The sequence below is a fragment of the Caretta caretta genome, chromosome 2, assembly GCF_965140235.1.
Source record: "Caretta caretta isolate rCarCar2 chromosome 2, rCarCar1.hap1, whole genome shotgun sequence".
Taxonomy (NCBI): domain Eukaryota; kingdom Metazoa; phylum Chordata; order Testudines; family Cheloniidae; genus Caretta; species Caretta caretta.
Window position 1 is genome coordinate 45,738,055 of NC_134207.1, and position 26,850 is coordinate 45,764,904.

A 26,850-nucleotide genomic window follows, 5' to 3' on the forward strand; every position below is an offset into this window, starting at 1 on the left:
CCTGAGAGGGCCTGGCTGGGGAAGTGGCTTCCACGCACCGCCCAGCTTCAGGTGCCTGGGGGGTGAGCAAGCTAGAGACTCCCTCCCCACAGCACGTTTCTGGCCCATTCAGCAGTGGTTCCCGGCAGCCGAGCCCAGGCAGGGAACAGAAGCTGCCTCCCCAACCAGGCTCTCTCAGGCAGCTGCGAGCTGCAGAGCAGTGACCAGGAGGAGCCAGCATTAGAAGCAGCTCCCTCCTGCTCCCCCCCCGGGCTCCTGCCTGCCGTGGGGAAGGAGAGGGGCTAGGTGCAGTGGGAGGTCAGAGTGTTCCTCCTGCAGGTAATGTGGGTTGGGAGAGAGTGGTGGCCCCAGGGCGAGGTTGGCAGGTGGGGGGACACGTGACCTCCCCTTTAGATCATGCCCCGGCCAGCATGGGAGGCACCAGTCGTCTCTCAGGGCTCGGGGACCTTCTGCCTTTCATCATCCTTATTACAATGATGATCACATGGAACCTGATTCAAAAGACTCCCATTGACTTCAGTTGGTGTTGGTTCAGACTTATGGCCAAACTTTGGGCCAAATTCCCCCCTGTGGAAAACCAAACACCCAGTCACAAGATATAACTGAAATCAGAATTTGGCCTTTTCCTTACTAACAGGACTTTCCAAACATGTACATTTTGTTCATTAATAAGTAATTTCTAGCTCTTATGCAGTGCTGGTCATCAGTGGATCTCAAACAGGAGGCTGCCAAAACTGCACTGATGAATTCAATCAGAAGTCATCTACTGTAATTATAATCACTGAGCATTTTTATCCTATTTTCACCCTAATCCTGCATCATGCAAATCATTCTGGAAGGACAGACCCCATACCAGCAGGAGCCCCATTAGTTCAACATGCATTGAATCAGGCTCTCTATACTGTACTTAACTTCAATGAAGTTCTGCATGCATGCTGGCAACCCGTCACATGGGGTTGGTAACTTATAAGTTCATTGGTTTACCAGCATTGGGAGGATCACTGACCTCAAAGAATATTTTCCTTTATTCAAAACCTAAGCATAGTTGTTTAGTTGCACTGTGAAAATAATACATATTAATATTTGCTATTTGTAGTTTTTTTCCCATTGTTTATTTTTTGGAACTTATACACAGAATTTTCAGTGTGTGGATTTTTTTTCTTTAGGCACTGGAATGGTTTTCCTATTGGTTTTTATTACAACATTTTAAAATGTGTAGAATGTCAGCTGGCATCTCCTTCAGTACAGTAGCTAGAGGTTGATGACAACACTCAGTAACTAAGGCTTGCCGGATACCCTGTACTTTTCAGTGAGCAAAAAAAGGCTCTAATGGCAGGAAATTTGTATTGATTTTATTATTGATCTTACCCTAGCTTTGGTTTATGTGTCATAGAGATTTGTAATTATTTTTAAAAAATCATAAAATAATTTCACGTTATGAAACTGTTTTAGAATTCTTTAATGTCCAGGAAATGTACCGGTCTGACTGGTTTTCTTTTTATTTGTAAGTGTACATTCCTTTTTATAAGAGCATTAAGACATTCCAAGCAGTGCATTTCAAGGCCATTATTGTACTTAGTAGTTAGGGCATTATAAAAATAATCACTCATTTTTAGTGTCCCTATATCTACAATTTTCTGTTAGTTACAAAAAATGAGGTTTCATTATTTAACCCAGTGTATTGTACATCTATACTGAGAGTGGAGCAATATATGTCACAATGATTTGCTTCTAGAACATTTCAAGAACAAATGATGTCTCACCTTTGGAAGCGGAAAATCACAATAACTATAGTGCAGACAACTCCATACAATAGTCCCACGTTAGCAGCAAAGCAAACTGTAAATACATAGGTACTAACCCATATGCTCTTCAACGAAGGAAACAAAAGACACAGTTAGTTTAAGCTCTCCATAAAGCTGTATAATTATTTTTAATTGGGAATAAATATGTTTAAAGTTACCAGCAAGAGCTTAAATTAGAACGATAACTAAAGATTGCAGCCAGACATCTCTGAACTGGCAAATGAGGAAAACTGAATTATCCATTAAAATTTTACCTCGCCCTCTGAGAACACAAATGATCTGACACTCTAACAAGTTTAGGGTCATGGAAGTCCATTTCTGAAGTCCTTGTAATGACATACATTGCTACAGTAGCAATGTTATTCAGGCTGAACACAACTTGGTTTTTGCCAAGGCTCTATACATTTCATTTTCCAGGTTGGCAAGTTAATGACAACTTGTTCACTGCACACATTTTAAAAAACCTGCCTCCTTTTACACAGTGCCACATGCAGTATGAACTAGGGGTTCTTTTTCACAGTGAAGTAGGAAAGGAATTATAAATTAACACTTATTCTACTCTATAACTGGTTTAACGATCAGCAGAATGTGTAAACATGATTGCTCCTAATAATTAAAGGTCATTTGTAAAACTTTTGACAAAACTTATGCTCATCTATTGCAATATATGTTGGAAACTTAGCCAGGCTAAGTGAGTGATTCAGCGCATTACATTTTAAAGGCCACATTTTTCAGCCAGGCCTCTCAGTAACTTCCAAGTGAGCACATGCAAACACAGATTCACAGGTACAAACACACTTTAAAAACTCCTACATTGGTACTCTTAAAAGGAGTCAGACTGTCCTGTCAGTTACACATGCACACTAGACAGTACCCAAGTGTTAGAATTTGCAACAGTATTCATTCATTCATTCGTGTGCATGCAAGTGTAAACATTGTTCAAGAGCGCATATACATATTTACAGAGGCACAATAATGTCAACAAGGAATTTTACACCTTCAGAAGTAGAGGCCCAGGCTGAAGATTTGCACCTCGGAACTGACTTTGTTTTCATTCTTAATGTAGGTCCAACAGCTCTGCTCTGTTATGAAACCCCAGAAAGTATTATGCTGCTCATGTCACAATTACTATAGAAGTTTGCTGGAGCATGGATCGAGCCAGGAGTGGTCAGAGATTGTTAACATCTTTTTTAAAAGTATATTTCACTGGTATGCAAAACTGTTGCCACGTGTAACTGGGTCCTTCAATAAAGGGAGCAGATCTGGACTGGTTACCTGCTGCCCAACTGGGCTCAAGGAAAGGCAGCGGGAACTTATAAAGGGGAGGACAGCTGTAGGTGGGCTAGGCCGACACCTGCAGACACTGCAGGGAATAAGAAGGTTCCTTCAGGGCCAAGAGTTAACAAGCATCAGAAAGGAAGCCTGTGGAGGAGGCCAAACTCCAGGGAAGAAGTGCCAAGAGAGCAGGAAGACAGACCCTCAGCGAGGAAGAACTGTGCCCAGTTTGGGATTGGGATGAAATAAACAAAATTTTAAAGAAAGGATAGGCCCTCAGGGAGGAGGGTGGGAGAGAATGCTGGGCAATAACAGCTGAGCCAGCTTTCTGGTCACTGAGCTTCAATTAAACACTGCAAAACAGACCTCGTTAAGAAGAACTGTACCTACCTAATGGGGGAGGAGGGGAAGAAAGGGGGTGGAGGAGAGCTGGGAGGCTAATTAAGCCACTAGGCAAAAAAAGGAAGTAGGGAGAGAGAGATTGATCTTCCCCGCTTACCTCTGGGGCTGAAGGCTCCCAAAGTCTGTGGGAATAAGGCTGAATGGTGTACAAGGGTGGTGGGAATCAACATTGTAAATAAACTGCACTGGATGTTTTATCAGCCTGAACGTCTCTGAGAGGTATGGAGTACTTGTGGCACCTTAGAGACTAACCAATTTATTTGAGCATGAGCTTTCGTGAGCTACAGCTCATTCACCTTAGTCTCTAAGGTGCCACAAGTACTCCTTTTCTTTTTGCGAATACAGACTAACACGGCTGTTACTCTGAAATCTGAGAGGTATGTGGACTTGAGCAGGGGCAGGAGCAAGTGAGCCTGCGACATGTGGGGGCTTGTCGCCAGCACAAGGTTTCGTGGCCTGGATGATGGAGGAGACCTTGCAATGGCTGGTAAAACAGTAAGAAGAAATGCGGAAGACCCTGCAAAGATTTGAACAATCCCACCAACATGGAAAAGCAAGCTTTGCTTACCTGGCAGACAGAGCAACAGAATAGCTTGCAAGATTTCATAAGGGAACAAACTAATGTGCAGCAGCAGCTCCTACAGAAGGTGGTGAGTCCCATGGTGGGGGATGATGCCTGGATACAGGGCCTAGGACTACATAAGATTGGCCCTGCAGATGACCCTGATGCATTCCTGGGCACTTTGGAGAGGATCACTATGGGTGCAGGTTGGGACAGAGCAACCTGGGCTCTGCGGCTGGCTCCCTATCTGGCAAAGGAAGCCCAAGCGGCCTATATGGCTATGAGGTGATGAGGGCAACCATCTTGGATCAGGCGAGTCTGTCCACTGAGAAGTACCACCAGAAGTTCTGATCCACAAGGTGGACTGGGCGTTTACAGGCCCAGGCATTCACCCAAGGCTTTATAGACTGGCCACCTGCTGGTTGAGACCAAAAACCCAAGCAGTGGGGGAAATAATGGATGCTCTAGGGCTAGAACAGTTCCTTCAAGTCCTCCCCAAGAACCTGTGAGCGTGGGTTAGATGGCATCGACCAGGTAAAGTGGATGCAGCTGTGAAATTGACTGAGGAATACACAGAGCCAGACTTTTCTGGGAAAGAGGGACAACCGTATAAGGGTCTAGAGCTTGGGAGGAATACTGGAGAACACACAGCAGGAAGGGGTGTAGAGAGCAAGAAAGAAGAACCCCAAGGAGTTCTGGCTGGGGTTCAACCCGTTACATGTTATTAGTGTGGGTGACAGAGACACACAAAAAGGGACTGCCTGTATATGGACTGTGGTTTTGCTGAGTTTTGTGGCTGGGCTGGGACTAGGAGGAAACTCCAGCGTGGCCTTGTGGATACAGCCTCAGCTTGCTCCCTTGTCCAGAGGGAGCTGGCGAAGCCTCACTGTATGATTTCTGAAGCAACTATCCCCATGGACACATTCTATGTTCATAAGAGAAAAGACTGAGCCCATAGGAGAAACCGTATAAGCCCCTAGTCAACAGCACCCAAGCCAGGAGGAAAGGAGAGTTCCCCAGGCAACTGAAGGTGGGGGGTTGGGAATTAAGGAAGCCCAAGCTCCTTATTGAGGGACTAATGGAGTCATAGAATATCAGAGTTGGAAGGGACCTCAGGAGGTCATCTAGTCCAACCCCCTGCTCAAAGCAGGACCAATCCCCAACTAAATCATCCCAGCCAGGGCTCTGTCAAGCCTGACCTTAAAAACCTCAAAGGAAGGAGATTCCACCACCTCCCTAGGTAACCCATTCCAGTGCTTCACCACCCTCCTCGTGAAATAGTTTTTCCTAATATCCAACCTAAAACTCCACACCATCCTCCAGATCATTAAGGAAGATATTGAACAAAACTGGCCCCAGGACCAACCCTAGGGGCACTCCACTTGATACCGGCTGCCAACTAGACATGGAGCCATGGATCACTACCCGTTGAGCCCAACAATCTAGCCAGCTTTCTATCTACCTTATAGTCCATTCATCCAGCCCATACTTCTTTAACTTGCTGGCAAGAATACTGTGGGAGACGGTGTCAAAAGCTTTGCTAAAGTCAAGGAACAGCACGTCCACTGCTTTCCCTTCATCCACAGAACCAGTTATCTCATCATAGAAGGCAATTAGATTAGTCAGGCATGACTTGCCCTTGGTGAATCCATGCTGACTGTTCCTGATCACTTTCCTCTCCTCCAAGTGCTTCAGAATTGATTCCTTGAGGTACTGCTCCATGATTTTTCCAGGGACTGAGGTGAGGCTGACTGGCCTGTAGTTCCCCGGATGCTCCTTCTTCCCTTTTTTTAAAGATGGGCGCTACATTAGCCTTTTTCCAGTCGTCCGGGACCTCCCCCGATCACCATGAGTTTTCAAAGATAATGGACAATGGCTCTGCAATCACATCTGCCAACTCCTTTGGCACTTTCGGATGCAGCGCATCCGGCCCCATGGACTTGTGCTCGTCCAGCTTTTCTAAATAGTCTCAAACCACTTCTTTCACCACTGAGGGCTGCTCACCTCCTCCCCATACTGTGTTGCCCAGGACAGCAATGTGGGAGCTGACCTTGTCTGTGAAGACTGAGGCAAAAAAAGCATTGAGTACATTCGCTTTTTCCACATCCTCTGTCACTAAGTTGCCTCCCTCATTCAGTCAGGGGCCCACACTTTCCTTGACTTTCTTCTTGTTGCTAACATACCTGAAGAAACCCTTCTTGTTACTCTTAACATCTCTTGTTAGCTGCAACTCCAAGTGTAATTTGGCCCTCCTGATTTCACTCCTGCATGCCTGAGCAATATTTTTATACTCATCCCTGCTCATTTGTCCAATCTTCCACTTCTTGTAAGCTTCTTTTTCTGTGTTTAAGATCAGCAAGGATTTCACTGTTAAGCCAAGCTGGTCACTTGCCATATTTACTATTCCTTCTACACATCGGGATGGTTGTCCCTGTAACCTCAATAAGGATTCTTTAAAATAAAGCCAGCTCTCCTGGACTCGTTTCCCCCTCATGTTATTCTCCCAGGGGATCCTGCCCATCAGTTCTCTGAGGGAGTCAGTCTGGTTTTCTGAAGTCCAGAGTCCATATTCTGCTGTTCTCCTTTCTTCCATGTGTCAGGATCCTGAACTCGACCATCTCATGGTCACTGCCTCCCAGATTCCCATCCACTTTTGCTTCCCCTACTAATTCTTCCTGGTTTGTGAGCAGCAGGTCAAGAAGAGCTCTGCCCCTAGTTGGTTCCTCCAGCACTTGCACCAGAAAATTGTCTCCTACACTTTCCAAAAACTTCCTGGATTGTCTGTGCACTGCTGTATTGCTCTCCCAGCAGATATCAGGGTGATTGAAGTCTCCCATGAGAACCAGGGCGTGTGATCTAGTAGCTTCTGCAAGTTGCCGGAAGAAAGCCTCATCCACCTCATCCCCCTGGTCCGGTGGTCTATAGCAGACTCCCACCACGACATCACCCTTGTTGCTCACACTTCTAAACTTAATCCAGAGACTTTCAGGTTTTTCTGCAGTTCCATACTGGAGCTCTGAGCAGTCATACTGCTCTCCTACATACAATGCAACTCCCCCCACCTTTTCTGCCCTGCCTGTCCTTCCTGAACAGTTTATATCCATCCATGACGGTACTCCAGTCATGTGAGTTATCCCACCAAGTCTCTGTTGTTCCAATCACATCATAATTCCTTGACTGTGCCAGGATTTACAGTTCTTCCTGCTTGTTTCCCAGGCTTCTTGCATTTGTGTACAGGCACTTAAGAGAACTCGCTGATCATCCCTCTTTCTCAGTATGAGGCAGGAGCCCTCCCCTTTCGCGCTCTCCTGCTCATGCTTCCTCCCGGTATCCCACTTCCGCACTTACCTCAGGGCTTTGGTCTCCTTCTCCCGGTGAACCTAGTTTAAAGCCCTCCTCACTAGGTTAGCCAGCCTGCTTGCAAAGATGCTCTTCCCTCTCTTCGTTAGGTGGAGCCCATCTCTGCCTAGCACTCCTCCTTCTTGGAACACCATCCCATGGTCAAAGAATCCAAAGCCTTCTCTCCGACACCACCTGCATAGGCATTCGTTCTCTATGCAGGCCTTTTCCTTCCACGGGGAGGATGGACGAGAACATCATTTGTGCCTCAAACTCTTTTATCCTTCTTCCCAGAGCTACGTAGTCTGCAGTGATCCGCTCAAGGTCATTCTTGGCAGTATCACTGGTGCCCACGTGGCAACAAGGGCACACTGCTGACTCATATCCAGCTTCTCATCTGCTGTAATCCCCAGGTCTTCAGGAAAGGGACCAATATGTATTTCTCTCTTAGTACAGAACCAAATGCAGTGGGGTCCAATCCTGACTGGGGCTTCCGGGCACTAAGGTAATACTAAGTAATAAATAATTAAGATACTTTAAATGTCTTTCTCCACTAGTGATGTCAATGGATTCTCTGAATCTTTTTGCTAGACCCTCTATTTGATAGGAAGTCAATATATAAACTGACACTAAAGCCGCCTGCTACTGAGGATGTTAGAGATAGAGCAATCTAAAAGACAGTGGAAGGAACAAAAGCAGTATTTGATTTTAGGAAAGCTGGTGAGTGCACTTAGAACCCTCCTTTGACAGACTTCCATTCTTCATCTTAGTTGTAACAAGAGACACAGAAAGCTGGAGTGGATGAGCCAAAGCAATCATCCTCTTACATGTCAATCACCCTTTCCAAGGTTTACGTTGGCCATGAGTCAGTACTTTGTCAGTCTGGGTAGCACTCAGACTCTTAGAAAAGCAATTTTGTTGATAATCTGCTGGACATTCTAATTTATGGATTGTTGTAAGGGTCAACAAAGAAAACATAGAAACCTCAAAGATTTCTTTGGCAAGCCACTTTGAGAGAGATAGCAGAGGCTTATAATTTAACTACAGCATTCTTCAAACCTTAACAGTAACACATTCCACGTATGCAGTGTCATTGTAGCCGTGTTGCTCCCAGGATATTAGAGAGGGAAAGTGGGTGAGGTAATATCTTTTATTGGACCAACTTCTGCTGATCAGAGAGACAAGCTTTTGAGTCCCCATTAAATATACACTGTAGTTGTTTGATGACACCCTGTATGCGTTCCAGTGTGGAGTGGTAGGTGACATCTAGAAGGGTGCGGTTGGAGGGGGTTTTATTTCTGTATTGATGCAGGTTCTCTTGGGGTATTTGGGTTGCCTGTTTCATGTTGTGATCTACTTCTCTGGTGGAGTGTCCTTGTTTGGTGAACACGGGTTTGAGTGTGTTAAGTGTAAATCTCAGACTTTCTCCTCAGAGCGTATTCTGTGCCTGGCTGTAGATAACAGATTTCTTGGGGTGGTTACTGGATCTATGAAAGTAGATGTGGTGATCCATGCATTTCTTGTATATAGTTGTCTGTAGGGTTCCACTGTTGAAGCTAATCATGGTGTTCATGAAGTTGACACTGGTGTGGGAGTGTTCCAGTGAGAGTTTAAATGGATGGATAGTGGTTGTTGACATTGAGGTGGAAATCTATGAGGGTGTTTAAGTCATCTGTCCAGGGGATTGAAATATCATCGATGTATCTCAGGTATATTGTTGGTATAGTGGTACATTTGTCCAGACATTCTTCTTCAAGGTGGGCCATGAAGAGGTTGGCGTATTGAGAAGCCATCCAAGTACTCATGTCTGTTCCCATGGTTTGGACAAAGTATTCATTGGGGAATGTAAAATTGTTATGGGTAAGGATTAAATGAATGAGTTTGGTGATGTGTTTGAGGCGGATATCTGCGGGTTGTCTATTGTCTTGTAAATATTTGAGGCAAGCAGCTATGTCGACTTTGTGAGGGATGTTGGTGTAAAGGAAGGTGACATCCATGGTGTTAAGGATGGTGTTCTGAGGGAGGCAGTTAATGTTGCGAGGTTTGTGGAGGAAGTCAGTTGTGTCCTGAAGGAATCTGGCCCTTTGTTGGTTTGTGGTTTGAAGATGGTTTCTATGAGTCCTGATATTGTTTCAGTAAGAGTGCCACGGCCAGATATAATGGGTCTGCCTGGGTTCCCTTGTTTGTGTATCTTGGGAAGCATGTAAAAGATCCCTGGAGTGCGTTCCTGGGGGATGAGTTTGTAGAGTTTCTCTTGGAGTTGTTTGGGAACTGATTTGATGATATCCTTAAATTCCTGGGTAAATTGTGCTGAAGGGTCTTCTTTGAGTTCTTTACAATAGGTGGTGGTGTCAGAGTGTTGTCAGTTGGTCTCGTAAATGTAATCATCACAGTTGAGGATTACAATGGCACCCCTTTTGGGTGTTGGTTGGATCACTATCTGGTAGTTGGATTTCAGGGACTGTATAGCTGTCCTCTCAGTGGTGGTGGAGATTGTGGTGGACATGTTGTTTGTTAAGAATTTCAGTCAATTTTCTTCCTGAAGCAATCAATATAATGATCAAGAGCATGGTTTCACCCACTATTTGTTGTCCAATCAGATGATTCCATAGGCACCAACTCTGTGGGTGCTCTAGCCCTGGAGCACCCATGGGAAAAAAAAGTGGGTGCTCAGCACGCATCGGCAGCCCATGGACCAGTGCCTCCCCCTCCCACCGTAATCAGCTGTTCAGGAGTGGGGGGAGGGGGCGAGAAGAGGTAGAGGAGGGCTTGGGGGATGGGGTGAAATGGGGGCAGAGCCTGGGGCAGAGTGGGGGTTGAGCACCCCTCAGGATCTGAGTAAGTTGGTGCCTATGTATGATTCTTTTTTCTTATGATTGTCGATGGGACGTGGTAATTGTGAGTAGTGTCATCACTGTTGTGCAAGAATTCTTTCAGGTGGAGCCAGGGGAAGAATTCTTCTAGTTTTCCACATGCTAGTATGGAATCAGGTTCTGTGGTGGGGCAGATGTTCAGTCCCTTAGAGAGTACAGATAATTCACCTCCAATTAGGGGTAGTATTCATAAACTGATGAGGTTTAGGTTTCGTGTAATGTCCACATGATGGGTACTGGTGCCATAGTTTCTCCTGGAGTTGGTGTTCTGTGGGTTGTGGAGTAGTTGTAGTTGGTTCAATTTTTTGTTTTTGTGTTGGATGGCTCTCGTCAGGGATTTTTTAATATATAGTTGTTTTGGATTTCTTGTATGACTTCCAGGTAACTTTCCTGATTTTTTTTCTTCCAGTGTGTGGGAGCACGTCATGATTTTTTGTTCAAGGTGGTTCCTTCCAGAGTATGTGAGGTGCAGTAAGTGGTTCCTCAGTTTTTCTGAAGTTCATCTGGAGAGCTGTTCAGCATATTTGGAGTTGTATGTAGTGGTCAGAGGGTTACAGATGGTGAGACCTCTGGGAATAATGCTTTGTTTCTTGCATTTGCTCAGGAAGTAGATGTCACTGTTAAGTTTTGTTTCCTTTTTGTTCATGTTGTGGAGTTTTCATTTCAGATGGCAGAATTTGATATCTTCCATTGTTTTATGCAGTGTTGTTGTAGCCATGTTGATCCCAGGATATTAGAAAGACAAGCAGTCTTGTGCCTCCTGATACTGGGGGGCACAAAAAAAGGGGGAGGACATGTGACCCCTCATGTGTTGTCTCTGGGAGGAACTTCAAGCCCCACCTCCCTGGGCCAGGGCAGCCAGTCCGCCGGCTCCTTGGGGGCTGGGGCCATAGAAGTGGGAAGCACGTGCCTCTGGTCCCAGCCCCAGCCTGGGGAGACTCATAGCTCCCCCCAGAGCTTGCGGACACCTCAGTAGGGGAGGTACAGGGTGCAGACAATGCCCTTACTTCTGGCTGAGCAGAGGCTAGGGAACCTGCTCCAGGTGCCTTCCCCAGCAACCCCCAACCCTACTCCCAGCCTGGGACCTCAGCACTCTCCCCACCCCACCAGAGGTACCTGTAGGGGGCTCTGTCCTTCTCCCACTGTGCCCTCCCTTCTCCCCAGCTTGCTTGACTGCTCTCCGTGGCAGCTGGGCCCTGGCAGGGAGCAGGATGGAGCCACTTCTCATGCCAGCTGAAGGTGGCCACTCCGGATCGCTGACTCTGAGAGACAGCCCAGCAGGGGAGACGGTGGCGGCCCGCCCTCTCCACTCCCTGTCCAGGCTGGCTGCCAGGGACAAGGGTCAAGCAAGCCAGAAACATGCCAGGATGTGGCTTTGTCTTGCTCGGCCCATCCCCAGCAGCCAGGCCTGGGCGGGGAACAGCAGGGGTGGGCTGCTGCCGCCTCACCAACCAGGTTCTCACAGGCAGTCACCACATTGCACACAGCAGCGGCCATCCTCAGCTGGTATGAGAAGTGGCTGATCCCACACCTTCTGCTCCCTACCCAGGCTCGGCTGCCAGGGACAGGGCCAAATGTGCTGGGGGGGTGGGGGGAGGCAGGAGTGGCAGGAAAAGGACAGAGCCCTCTCCCTCCCCCCGCAGGCTGAGCAGAAATCTGGGGTGGGAGGCACTGGACCCTCATGTCCCCCATATGCGTTGCCAATAGTGAGGTAATATCTTTTATTGGACCAACTTCTGCTGGTGAGAGAGAGAAGCTTTTGAGCTTACATGGAACTCTTCTGCAGGTCTGGGAAACTAACTCAGTGTCACTGCTAAATACAAGGTGGAACAGATTGTTTACCTTAGTAGTTAACACATATTTCAAGGGACCATTCAAGGTGAAGTGGCCCATTAACACCCATCCAGTCATAAGGAGGAAAGGAAAAGCAGAGGGGAAGTAGCTGGTGGGGAAGGGGGCATTATTAGTGGGTTGCAGCAAATTGTTGTAATAAGCCATAAATACAGTGTTTCTGTTCAATCCTTGATTTTTAGTATCTAGCTAAGTTATGAATTTAAGCTCCCAGGCTCATCTTTTGAAAATGTTGTGCAGGTTTCTTTTGAGGATTGGGACTGACAGATCAGATGTATGACTCCTTGTGAAAAGTGTTCACCCAGAGGTTTTTGTCTTTTACCATTTTCTTGTGTGAGTTCATTCGAGCGCATAGTGATTATCTGGTTTCACCCACATAGTTGCTATTGGGGCATTTAGTGCACTGGTTTGAAGTAAACCATGTATTGTGATAGACATGTGCAGGACGCATGGATCTCGAAAGGTGTGTTGTGAGGGGTGCTGATCATTGTAGCAGTGGAAATATGTCGGCAGGTTTTGCATCTATTGGTCTGGCAGGGTCTGGTGCCACTTTGAGTTGGTCGGTCGGTCCTGGTCTACGGGGAGGAAGCTTGCTTCTGATGATGAGCTTGGAGAGGTTGTGGGGGGATGTTTGAAGGCCAGAAGAGGGAATCTCCCTTTCCTTTCCTCCCTATGACTGGTGAGCTGCTACAGATTATAAAGCCATTACTACTTCTCTTACCTTCAGTGGACAGGAAGAACAATTGATCCTCAAGAGCCCTTAAATTCTTTCAAGAACCCCCCTCAGCCTTCTTTTCTCAAATCTAAGCATGCCCAGTTTTTTTCACCTTTCTTCATTAGTCAGGTTTTCTAAACCTTCTGTCATCTTTGTTGCTCTCCTCTGGACTCTCTCCACTTTGTTCCCATCTTTCCTGAAGTGTGGAGCCCAGAACTTGACATAGTATTCCAACTGAGGCCTCACCAGTGCTAAGTAGAGGGGGTCAATTACCTCTCGTGTTTTACACACAACACTCTTATTAATACACCCCAGAATGATATTAGCCTTTTTCACAACTGCATGACATTGTTGATTCGTATCCAATTTGTGATCCACTTCCCCAAGTCCTTTTCAGTGGTTCTGTACCTAGCCAGTTATTCCCCATTTTTCAGTTGTGCATTTGTTTTTCCTTCATCAGCAAAATACTTTGCACTTGTCTTTATTGAATTTCATCTTGTTGATTTCAGACTAATCATCGAATTTATCAAGGTTGTTTTGAATTATAATCGTGTCCTCTGAAGTGCCTACAACCTTTCCCAGCTTGGTGTTATTTGCAAATGTTATAAGCATATGCTTCACCCCATTATCCAAGTCATTAATAAAAATATTGAATAGTACTGGACCCAGGACTGACTCCCGTGGGTTCCCACTAGATACATCCTCCTAGTTTGACAGTGAACCATTGATAGCTACTCTTTGAGTACAGTCTTTCAACCAGGTGTGCACCTATGTTACAGTAACTTCATCTAGACCACATTTCCCTAGTTTACTTATGAGAATGTCACGTGGGACAGTATCAAAAGCCTTACTAAAATCAAGATAGATCATGTCTACTGCTTTCCCCTTATCCACTATCCCAGTAACACTGTCAAAGAAGAAAATAAGGTTGGTTTGGCATGATTTGTTTTTGACAAATCCATGCTGGCTATCTCTTATAAACCTATTATCTTCTAGGTACTTACAAACTGATTGTTTAATCATTTATTCTAGTGTCTTTCCAAGTAACAAAGTTAGTCTGACCTGTCTATAATTCCCCAGGGTCTGACTTGTTCCCCTTTTTATGAAAAAGAAAGATAATAATTTGACATAATATCTAATATTCTATTTCCAGATACTGTATTTGCCAAACCAATGAGCATAACAATCTTGACTTCTATGTTACATGAAACACACCCTTTTAAATGCTCTTTATTCACATCTGTTCCAAAAGGACAGTTGCTAATTATTTCTAAATGTTTTTAGTATAGTTCCTATCTTCAAAACACTTAAAAACCTAGGCAATAGACTGTTTTCATTTCCAATATACTGTCAATTGCTGCTGGGATCCAATACATTCCAAAATCAGCACTAATTGTAGTCACTCATATTACTTGGGTCTTGGTGGGTCTCCTCAAACAATTCTATTATATAAGCTCAGCACTTCCATTTACAAAAGAAGACAGTCTTTCAATTTGAATTGTACTATCTAGAGCAATATTCTTTACCATTTCATTTTAAAGACTGAACAGAGGTGATGATACAGCTAGCCAAAGATGAATTATTGTTCTAATATATTCAACAAACAAGAATCCAGAGATGGAATCAGCATGGAAATTATACTGTTCCATACACAAGCCTTCTTGGTTCCTTTAGGAGCTAACAGAACTACTGACAAGCCTGGCACTGGATAACCTAAATTATTCTCCTAGGAGACTTCAACACATATGCTGACAACACCCACATCCCAATGGCTCACGACCTCATGTCCACAATGGTAAGCTTGAGATTCTCCAAGACACATTCCAGGCATATTCACAGCTGAATACACTCTTGATTTTATCTTAACATTAGTGATAGATAACCTGGGTGTAATAACCATGCTTGTAGCCTTGTCTGACCTTCACTTCATCTAAACAGGTTTCAGAGTAGCAGCCATGTTAGTCTGTATCTGCAGGAAGAAAAGGAGGACTTGTGGCACCTTAGAGACTAACAAATTTATTTGAGCATAAGCTTTAAGTGAGCTGTAGCTCACGAAAACTTATGCTCAAATAAATTTGTTAGTCTCTAAGGTGCCACAGGTCCTCCTTTTCTTCTTTCATCTAAACAGATATCAAAGATTTCTAACCTTGCCACAAGGGAAAAAGAATCAACCAGGCTAATCTGCCTCTGAAAGATTATGAGACAGGTGAGCTTCCAGAATATCCTGGTCGAAAACACCATCTAGTCATTAGAATAACGTGTTGATGGAATAGTTATATAGTCTCCTACCGATTGACATCAATTTACTTCTCCAGAAATACAACCTCTCTCCACATCATCCACACAGACCACTTGGGATCTCTGGCAACCAGTATCAAGTATATAAAAGACAGACTAGAATGTAGGTCGCACAACACAGGCCCAGAACTTTACCACTTGCAGCACACAGAATTCATAAAAGACTAAGCCACACCTGTGGATGAGACCCAGCGATCCTCCTCCTCTGTTAGTCTGAAAATTATCACCCAGCTGAACTATCCCTAAAAGTTATCAGTCCAGACTTTTAATGCAACTCCTGTGAACAGCTCCTGCCATCTGAGATCCTATTTCCCTGAAGAGACCAGAAGAATCTAAGATGGCCTCCCATAAACAGAACAGAAGGATGCAACCATTAACACTCTTTAACGGAATTACATACAGTGATCACAAACAGACTTTTGAAACGTTTCAAGAGATATCCAAACCAATAGCTATAATATAGAGTCTTGTAAGGAACTGCAGTTCCACTGCCGGGCAAAGATATACAATGTCTCCCTAAGAAAGGGAAATCTACTGGCCCTCCTGAAACATGTGATAATCAGACCAACACTCAACAAATCACCACCACCACCACCAGTTGACTGGATGTCAGCCATGTTTGCTCTGAATATTTGATAGGGATTCTTTGCTGTGAATACTAGTGTCCTGTTCTGATTTCTATTAGAGTATGACTGCATTACTTTTTGTTTCACCAATCTGCTCCATTTAGGGTGACCATACAGAAAGTGTGAAAAATCGAGACGGAGTGGGGAGTAATAGGCACCTATATAAGAAAAAGCCCCAAATATCTGTCCCTATAAAACAGGGACATCTGGTCACCCTAGCTCCATTTCACATTCCTTTCTATGGAGTCTTTTATTTTAACCAAACAAAATCTGTTTTACTCTGCAAACGGGAAAGCATCTACCATATCTAATACTATTTTCATCTGAATTAAGATCTATGCAACATCATTAGAAGCACACAATATCTATTTCCACATCTTTTGTACTTTTATTTCTATATGTCCTGTATAGTTTTCATTCCACGTACCAGGGTGGAATACCAGATTTTTTTACACTTCCATACCAGCAAAACTGTGTTGACTAGCTAACCTAGGGATTTGTATACATACAAAATTGGACATTCTAAATCCATTCTGATTAAGCAGGTCTGACTGCATAAACTTTTTTCATCTTAAATTATGCTTTATCCTTAATAATTTGCCAAAATTCCATTCCTGTTTCTTATAAAGGCAATTAAAATGTCAAATGCTGCTATTTTGTGATTGAGAAAATAAGCTGGCAGTATATAAAAAACTGGCTTGCACTGGCATATCTGTTTTCAGCCTAAAGCAGTATTAAGGTTTTGTTTAGCAAGCATGTGTTTAAGCCTCCGTCTGGAAAACATCCTTAGGTTACATTTCACTTACCCAATCTATTTTATCCACATTCCAATATTTTTTTAAATCACGGAACTGCATTAGCATTCCCTTTAGACCTACAACAATGATACTTGCTAGAACACACTGAAAAAGAAGAAAAGGGAAAAGGCTATTAGGGAATTGCTAGGTAGCAACATTGGCATTTTTCCTAAATTAGTAACTGATATTATAAATTAATCCTAGAAATACCAAGGAAAATGTTTCAAAAATGTAATGAGTACAGATATCAAGGGCACAGGCACCAGACCCGCTCCCGTCACCTTAACAGACCATATAGGAGAGGCCCTGGACTGAAGAAAACAGGAACTTCTGAAGAGAAATACCAGGCCCATCTGCCTTAGTAGCAGCAGGCCCACATTCTGTTGCTGTCTGGGGAGGGTCTCCGGAGCAAAGGAGCTAGTAACTTCCAGGCACTGATATGATTCCTGCCCTATTAAGCAGCAATCCCACTCCTCACAACCTTCTGCAGAAGGGTCCTGGAGTGGAGAATCCAGAGACTTAGCAGGCAGAGTGGAGATACCAGGCCAACCCTGCATTAGTCTTTTTAATTTATGGGCCTCAGAGCAGGAAGGAGGAGGACTGAATCAAAACAGGAATAGGAAGGGATAGACTCAAAATATGGAGGTAGGAAAGGGGGAATAAGAAAGATTCAAAATAAGGGTAATAGGATAGAGTTAAATAAAAAAGGAAAAGGGCAAAATGCTAAAAGAAAACCACCACAAACAGGAAAACAGGCAAAGGTTAAAATACAAGCTACACACACATAAAGGAAACCAGGAAATGATTAAAACAAAGCCACATGGTGCATCCGTTATCCAGTGGCTCAGAATGCAAATTATGTAATTAGACTTTAATCTATTTCAGGTCTGGACCCCATATGTGGAAAGCACCTTGCACTCCTATGGCACTGTATCAACAATAAAACACTGTAAAAGTAAGACATGGCTGACCCCAAATACCCAATATGAACACCCTCAAACTTTGGAGAAGTTTGGATGTGAATTTTAGTGGCTTTGGCCTTTTTCTAGTAATGAATTGGTGTTAACTTACAACGTTTATGGCTAGATATTTTACATGGTAAACTCTATTTGGACTATCCACCTCTCAGTGCAGGAGAGACTGAGTTATTTATCCATAATTCCTTGTACAGCAAAACAAGAACAGTTCATAACTTTCTGTAATAAAGGTTAGATCACTGGCTACTAGCTTCAGTGTGGGACAAATTTATTTGTAAAGCAAAATCACGAACATTCTGTGCTGCAGTAAACTTGTGCAACTACTTTGACTTCAGTGGAGCTATGCCAATTTACGTGAGCTAGAATCTGGCCCCATATATTTAGACCAGTGACAGATCAAAATTAAGTTAAAAGAAAATATTTCCCAACACAAAGGAATTTGGGGGTAATCTAGGTATTTTAAGACTTTCAGAGGTGTATTCTCCTCTTTCTATTATGCCATTAACACTAGTGTTTATGGGAGCTGTGTATTCATTTCAAAAGGAGGACCATCTTCTATGAAAGACGTATATGTTGTTTGGAAATGTGCAATGAAACTTCTAAAAAATAAAAACAAGTACTGTACCATGGGCAGCCAGTATAGCATTGGTCCTATTGCATAGATCACCACAAGTATCAAAATACAAGATATAAGGCAAGCCACCTAAAAACAAACAAACACAGGGAAAGCACAATAATGTTATTCAATATTTATAGCCAATTGAAAGTCAGTTGAATATGCTGGGTTTGTCAGAAATGGTCAGAATAACAGAACATTATAAACACAAAAGATAAAGGAGACAGGCTAGAGATTTTGGCTATCAAATCTGTGGATTGGAACCATGTGTGGATAATTTAAATTTTCACCTCTGGTGAAATCTGTGGATTGGAACCATGTGTGGATAATTTAAATTTTCACCTCTAGCCACTAAACGCACAAATATCTGGATCAGATATCAACAATGGGCTTGGTCTTGATGTCAGATACATAGGCACAAACCACTACATGACCTGTAAAATCAGCTACTGAAATGGTGCATGTGTGTGCAGTAATTTCACAAGATCTGCAGTAATGTATGCCCATTCTGTACTTGTATTTATGGTAACATGCCCTTCATATTGTGTCGTTTCACAAAAGTTTATCCCTACATTGAACAATGCAACAGTGATATTTGAAGAACTCTAGATCTGTTAGTTGTTTTTTGAATAGGAGGAGCTCTTTTCTTCTTTTATTAGGAGAAAACATTTCCCTTGTACGATCAGGTATCAACAAAGATTCCTGTATTATCACTGAAGTATTTTACCTTTGGTTGATGCATCAGTAAATCATAATCCCCAATATCAGAAAGTTAATGGTTTATGCAGGAAACATGAATCTAGATAAATGCATGTATTATCACATAGTGTTAATCTGGTGGAAAATTACAAAACAAAATAATCCTGTTTTAACAGTAGGAATATTTTAACAGTAGGAATAAAACCTCAAAATGTACTCTAGATCTCAATCAAATCCTCTCCAGGTTTTGGTGATAAATATATGCCTGCTTGCTTTATTATGATACTAATAGTGTGTGTTTTTATTAGAGTTATCAGAGTACAATTTAAGAGATGATTTCACCAAAAATAAAATGTCAGGGAAAAGAGAGGTAAAAGACAGATGCCAGTATCACTTGAGGGAATATTTATGAGGCCTGGGATCCAGGTCTCACTTCCTGCAGTTGCTAGATTAAGGTATCATGAAGAGGAAAATGCTCAGGATCCTACTAAGTCCAAGTAGAGGTTCTTGGAAAACATGAAGTCCACTATAGATTCAAATAGGGCTGGTACTAGTCCTTGTGGGGCTCCTTATATCTCTCTCATGACATACGAACAAGTCCACTGACTTCTATGCATTCAGAACACCCCCTGTCTCTGCTCTGCTTTTTGTCATCAACAGTTGTTTGTGACAAGCCTGTGCTTGCCACTCCACCTATATGGACCAAGAAAAAAAACAGTTACTCACTTTCTTGTAACTGTTGTTCTTTGAGATGTGTTGTTCATGGCCATTCTAAGCAGGTGTGTGTGCGCCGCGTGCACGCCAGCCGGAAGATTTTCCCCCTAGCAGTGTCCGTAGGGTCGGCCTGGGCGCCCCCTGGAGTGGCGCCTTCACGGCACCCAATGTCGGGCCCCGCCGACCCTTCCACCCCCTCAGTTCCTTCTTGCTGACTATTCCGACAGAGGGGTAGGAGGGTGGGTATTGGAATGGAATGAACAACACATCTCGAAGAACAACTGTTACGAGAAAGTGAGTAACCGTCTTTTCTTCTTCTAGTGATTGTTCATGTCTATTCCAAGCAGGTGATTCACAAACTAGAGCTCAGGAGGTGGGGTCAGAGTTATCCACAGAAAAGAGCACGGCTCGCCCAAAAGCCGCATCGTCCCTGGACTGTTGTGTAATTGCATAGTGCAATTGTGTAAATGTATGTATCGAGGACCATGTGGCTGCCCTGCAAATTTCCTGAATAGGGACTTGTGCCAGGAATGCTGCAGAGGAGGCCTGGGCCCTGGCAGAGTGAGCGGTTATCTGCGGAGCGGGCTCCTTTGCCAGGGTATAGCACTCCCTAATGCAGGACGTTATCCATGACAATATGCATTGAGAGGATACCGGAAGGCCCTTCATTCTGTCCGCAACTTAGTTCTCTCTATGTAGAAGGCTAAGGCCCTACGCACGTCCAGTGAGTGCAGCCTGCACTCCCTATTGGAGGAGTGTGGCTTGGAATAAAACACTGGGCGGAAGATGTCCTGGGTCATGTGAAAATGGGAGACGACCTTCGGGAGAAAAGCCGGATGAGGCCTGAGCTGGACCTTATCCTTATGAAAACTGTGTAAGGGGTCTCAGACATGAGGGCCCTGAGCGCCGAAACCCGTCGACCCGAGGTAATTGCCACAAGGAACGCGACCTTGAATGAGAGATATAACAGGGAGCAGGTGGCCAGAGGTTCAAATGGCAGGCCTGTAAGCCAGGAGAGGACTAAATTGAGGTCCCAGGCAGGGACAGGCTGACTTGTGTGTGGGAAGAGCCTGTCCAAACCCTTGAGAAAACAACTGGCCATAGGGTTTGCAAAGACCAAGAGACCATCTGAGCCCGGATGGAAGGCAGAGATAGCGACCAAGTGGACCCTTATTGATGACCAAGATAAGTCTTGATGCTTTAGGTGAAGGACATAGTCCAGTATGAACGGTATGGAGGTGAGGAGTGGCGACTGACTACGCTGCTCCGCCCAGATGGAAAACCTTTTTCACTTGGCCAGATAAGTAGCCCTGGTGAAGGGCTTTCTACTACCCAGGAGGACTTGTCTGACCTGGTCCGAACAAGACAGCTCTGCGGCACTTAGCCATGGAGCATCCAGGCCGTAAGGTGGAGCGACTCCAGATTCGGGTGCCGGAGTCAGCCCTGGTCCTGTGTGATCAGGTCGGTGACCAGCAGTAAGGTGAGTTGGGCCACTATAGACATTTCCAGGAGCAAGGTGAACCAGTGCTGATGCAGCCATGCCGGCGCTATTAGTATGACTTGGGCCCAGTCCCTGCGGATCTTGAGGAGCACCCTGTGGACTAGGGGGATGGGTGGGAAAGCATATAGCAGGCAGCCCTCCCATGAGAGAAGGAAGGTGTCCCTGATGGACCCCGAGGCGTGGCTCCCGAGGGAACAAAATGTCTGACATTTCCTGTTGCCCGGAGTGGCGAACAGGTCTACCTGGGGATAGCCCCAGAACCAGAAGATTGAGCTCACTGCGTCTGGCCGAAGGGACCACTCATGGCCATTGACGGTCCGGCTGAGGCTGTCCACCAGCGTGTTTCGCACCCCTGGGAGGTATGAAGCCTGCAGGTGGATCGAGTGCTCTATGCAGAAGTCCCAAAGCGCAAGGGCTTCTCGGCACAGAGGAGAGGAGCGTGCACCCCCCTGTTTGTTGATATAAAACATTGCCGAGGTGTTGTCCATGAGGATTGAAACACATCTGCCCATTATGTGCATTTTGAAAGTGTAGCATGCCAGACGCACTGCCCTCAGCTCTTTGACATTGATGTGAAGAGCGAGGTCCACTGGAGACCAGAGGCCTTGGGTCTTGAGGTCCCTTAGGTGAGCCCCCCAACCCAGATCTGAGGCGTCTGACACCAAGGTGAGTGAGGGCTGGCAAAAGGCACCCCTGCGCAAACCATTTGAGGGTCTAGCCACCATAGGAGGGAATCCAGTACCAGGCGGGGCAGGGTTACGATCCTGTCCAAAGCATCTCTGACTGGTTGGTACACCGATGCCAGTCAAGACTGGAGTGGGCGCAGCCTGAGCCTGGCATGCTGCACCACGTATGTGCAGGAGGCCATGTGTCCCAGCAGCTTTAGACAGTTTCTTGCTGACATCGTGGGGAACCATCTGAGGCTCTGTGTGATGTCCTGAAGTGAGTGAAACCTGGCCTTTGGGAGGTACACCCTGGCTTGGGTAGAGTCCAGGACCGCGCCTATGAACCCTGTCCTCTGCACTAGGGACAGAGTAGATTTCTCCTCATTCAAGAGAAGACCTAAGTCAAGGAAGATCCTCCTTATAAACTCGACCTGAGCCTCCACCTGGGCTCTCGAGCGACCTTTGATCAGCCAGTCATCGAGGTATGGTAAGACCTGTATCTGGCGCTTGCGCAGGAACGCCGCGACGACTGCCATGCATTTTGTGAATACTCAGGGGGCAGTCAACAGTCCGAATGGGAGGACGGCAAACTGGTAGTGGCCTCTGTTCACCACGAACCTAAGGTAGCATCTGTGATGTGGGACTATTGCGATATGAAAATACGCATCCTTCAAGTCGAGGGTGGCGTACCAGTCTCCTGGATCCAGTGAGGGGATAATGGAGGTTAGTGAGACCATGCGAAACTTGAGTTTCTTTATGTATTTGTTGAGGTGTTGCAGGTCCAGTATGGGTCTGAGGCCCCCTTTGGCCTTCAGTATGAGGAAATACCGGGAGTAGAAACCCTTGCCCCTTAGCTCCTGAGGAACCTCCTCCACTGCCCCTACCGAGAGGAGGAACTGCACCTCTTGAATTAGAAGTTGCTCATGAGAGGGATCCTGAAGAGGGATGGGGAAGGGGATTGGGGGGGGTGGGAGGGTACAGAATTGGATGGAATATCCCCTCCCTACCGTGCAGAGCACCCATCAGTCTGAATTCGAGACTAGGCACGGTAGAAAGGGGATAGACAGGATGAGAAAGTAAGATGGGAAGGATCCAAAGGTCGTACTGGCAAGCTGTCCTCGACCGTACCCTCAAAAGGGTGGTCTAGAGCCCGGTGGGGCCCTGGGCTGGCCCGAGCTTTGTCCAGAGGGAGGGCGTTGCCTCCTCCGAGTGCTCCTGTTCTGCCTACACAGTCGTCCTGGCAGTTTTGGGGTTGGTAAGGACGAGGGGCAGGTTGAGGCCTAAAATATCTGCGCTGGGTAGCAGGCGTGTAAAGCCCCAGCGAAAGAAGGGTAGCCCTCGAGTCCTTCAAGCTGTGAAGTCTCTTATCCATCTTCTTGGAGAAGAGAGCTACACCCTCGAAGGGAAGGTCTTGAATGGTCTGCTGGACCTTGTGGAGAAGACCAGAGACCTGTAGCCAGGAGCCTCTCCCCATAACTACCCCTGTGGCCAAAGTGTGGGAGGCCGCATACACTGCATCCAAGGCCGCTTGCAAAGACGCTTGGGAGACCAGTTTCCCCTCCTCCATGAGCGCAGAGAACTCCCCCCGAGCTTCTTCGGGCAGAAGTTCTGTAAACTTAGCCATAGATGAGCAGGTGTTATGCCCATAGCAGCTTACTATGGCCTGCTGGTTGGCTATACGAAGTTGCAGGCCTCCTGTTGAATAGACCTTCCGGACTCAACTGGACCCCAGCCGGGGCAGGAGTCGACAAAACCCTGGGCAGAAGCGAGGCGGAGGTGGTCTGTCCCGAGCCACTCGCGGACAGCGCTGGCCCCTTAGGTTTCAAGGGCAGTGATTGGTCCCTCACTGGCCACTTCTTCTTTACCGGCACTGGAGATGGAGAATGGTGCCAAACTGAGGCCGACACCCTATGGCCCGAGTAGTGGCGATGCCGGTGGGCTTTAGAGTCCTTATCCGGGCCCGTTTCGCACGCCATTGGCGCCGGAGCGCTGCACACCGAAGAGGACGTGCTCGGTGCTGGGTCCTTGGGTCCCAAGTCGGATTGCGGTCTCAGAGCCGCCTCCATGAGCAGGAGTTTTAGTCTCTGCTCTCTGTCCTTATGGGTTCTTGTGCGGAAACCCTTGCAAATGCGGCACTTGTCCTTTTGGTGAGTCTCACCAAGGCACCCCCAGAAAGACGACTGAGGATCACTCTTGGGCATAAACTTTCCACAGGACTCACAGAGTTTAAATCCCGGAGACCCGGGCATACCACTGAAGGAGAAACGAACTATCTAACAAATCACTACTAACTATATGAAAAAGTATAACTCTAGAGAATAACTATTGAACTATGTACAGTAAGAAGAAAGACACTACTAAGGCGCTTGCTCTAAGAGTGAGCAAAGTTCCAGCTAGCCATCACAGGCGGTAAGCAGGAACTGAGGAGGTGCGGGGTCAGCGGGGCCCGATATTGGGTGCCAAGAAGGCACCACCCCAGGCTGACCCTAAGGACGCTGCTAGGGGAAAAATCTTCCAGCTGACGTGCACGCGGCACACACACACCTGCTTGGAATGGAGCACCCATGGGGAAAAAATGGTGGGTGTGGACCACCCACCTGCAACTCCCCTATTAGCTCACGGACCACCCACCCCCAGCGCCTCCCACCTGCTGGTGGGCCTCATGGATCAGCGTCTCTGCCTTTCTGCTCATGCCTCCCGCCCACCGCGAACAGGTGTTTTGTGACTGCAGGAGACTGGGAGAGAAGTAGGAGGAGTGAGGACACGGCATGCTCAGGGGAGGGAGCAGAACTGGGTGGGATGAGGCAAAGAGGGGGCGGAGCCTGGGAGAAGGGGTGGAGTGGGGGCAGGGCCTGGGTCAGAGCCAGGGGTCGAGCACTCCAGCACTTTGAAAAGTTGGCGCCTCTGGCTCCTTGGTACTTTTAAGTTACGCCACTGACAGAGCGAAGCAAAGCTCCAGTTCGCTGTTCCTACCCTGGGCGGAAGGAGTAGGGCTTGCCAGGGCAGAGGTGTGCCAGCAGGTAGTTCCCCTATGCCAGGGAACTCTCTGCAGGTGACTTACAGATGCATTTTGGCATCGTTATGCCACCAGACAAACACAAAGGAGTTATAACCAATCAAGTCCATGGGAAACATCATGATTTCATTCTCTTTATACTTCCCTTCAACCATACAGGCCTCTACAACTTCCTAGAAGATGGCTGGATAAGAGGGAAGGTCCTCACATGTATCAGTAACTGATTAAAGAACAGGAAACAGAGGATTGAAATAAATGGTCAGTTTTCAGAATGGAGAGAGGTAAATAGCGGGGTCCCCTAAGGGCTGTACTGGGACCAGTACTAGTCAACATTCATAAATGATCTGTGAATAGGGGTAAACAATGAAGTGGCAAAATTTGCAGATGATACAAAACTACACAAGATAGTGTAGCAGACTGCAAAGAGTTACAAAGGGATCTCACAAAACTGGGTGACTGGGCAACAAAATGGCAGATGAAATTCAATGCTGATAAATACACATTGGAAAACGTAATCCCAACTATACATATAAAATGATGGGGTCTAAATCAGCTGTTACCACTCAAGAAAGAGATCTTGGAGTCATTGTGGAGAGTTCTCTGAAAACATCCACTCACTGTGCAGCGGCAGTCAAAAAAGCAAACAGAATGTTGGGAATCATTAAGAAAGGGATCGATAATAGGACAGAAAATATCATATTGACTTCTATATAAATCCATGGTACACCCACATCTTGAATACTGTGTGCAGATGTGGTCGCCCCATCCCAAAAAAGATATATTGTAATTGGAAAAGGTTCAGAAAAGGGCAACAAAAAGGATTAGGGGTATGGAACGGCTTCTGTATGTGGAGAGATTAATAAGACTGGGACTTTTCAGCTTGGAAAAGAGACGACTAAGGGAGGATATGATCGAGGTCTATAAAATCATAACTCCTTCTCATAACACAAAAACTAGGGGTCACCAAATGAAATTAATAGGTAGCAGGTTTAAAACACACAAAGGAAGCATTTTTTTCACACAACACACAGTCAGTCTGTGGAACTCCTTGCCAGAGGATGTTGTGAAGGTCAAGACTATAACAAGGTTAAAAAAAACTAGATACATTCATGGAGGATAGGTCCATCAATGACTATTAGCCAGGATGGGCAGGGATGGTGACCAGAAGCTAGGAATGGGCGACAGAGGATGGATCACTTGATGATTACCTGTTCTGTTCATTCCCTCTGAAGCACCTGGCATTGGCCAATGTGGGAAGACAAGATACTGGGCTAGATGCACCATTGGTCTGACCCAGAATGGCCGTTCTTAAGTTCTTATATGCAGGAACTAAAATGAATTCTACAGTGAACTGTGGGTCTGAAGCATGGATACAATGGATCTGGGTGGATAATGGAAAATGATGCTGCACAAGGATGGTGAAGCACTATATGTTGTCAGACTCCATTACTTGAAACATTCAATAAACAGCGTTAGAACTTTCTTTGAATATTAATGCTTTTTAAAGATGTTTATTGTTTAAATTATTCAGTATAATTTACCTAGCTCACAGGGTACTGTATGGGTTATCAATAAATACCTGAACAGTGTTTTGGAAATATAAAGACCTAAATAACTTCTAGGTATTATGACAACTTGTACAAAACAAACATGATATGATAAGGGTTCTGCATAATCTACAAGTGTACACCATGGGTAATAATCTACCCTCATTTAGGTCATGAACTGCCATTAGGGACAAGCATAGCTTTGCCCCAAATGGTGTTCATATGGTTGAGTTAACATGATGAGCACAATTAGTAAAGTTATACTTTTAGAACTGTAGTTCTGATCAATCTCAGGTTTAGTTCCTGTTATCTGAATTGCTTTGTCAAAAACTGAAACAGCTAATATCTGCCCTGGAAAAGCTGAACATGTCATCTCCACAGGCTTGATATGTACAGGACAATATAAGCACATTGTGACACAATACAAGCACACAGCGACACAAACCTTCAGTGGGCAGATTACGACTTTTTAGGAGTGGCTTTCAAGGTTGATTTTCAAAATAAAGAGAAAATAAAACAACTGGAAAAGTTGGATTTAATTAATTTTAGTCACAATCTGATTTATTTATTTA

General features: G+C 45.4%; 1 protein-coding gene across 4 annotated transcripts in view; it reads right to left on the reverse strand.

The window, feature by feature from the left end:
- Positions 1-26,850, reverse strand: part of SLC26A7 (solute carrier family 26 member 7) — a 139,783-nt gene that overhangs the window by 34,367 nt on the left and 78,566 nt on the right. For 3 of the 4 annotated variants that reach the window (XM_075125061.1, XM_075125059.1, XM_075125060.1), the window contains 3 exons: positions 18,146-18,223; positions 16,553-16,648; positions 1,764-1,870 (listed from right to left, as the gene is read on the reverse strand). In XM_075125061.1, the coding sequence (XP_074981162.1) occupies positions 1,764-1,870; positions 16,553-16,648; positions 18,146-18,223 (281 nt within the window). The remainder of the gene's footprint in view (positions 1-1,763; positions 1,871-16,552; positions 16,649-18,145; positions 18,224-26,850) is intronic. The other variant, XM_075125062.1, reaches the window with a different exon arrangement.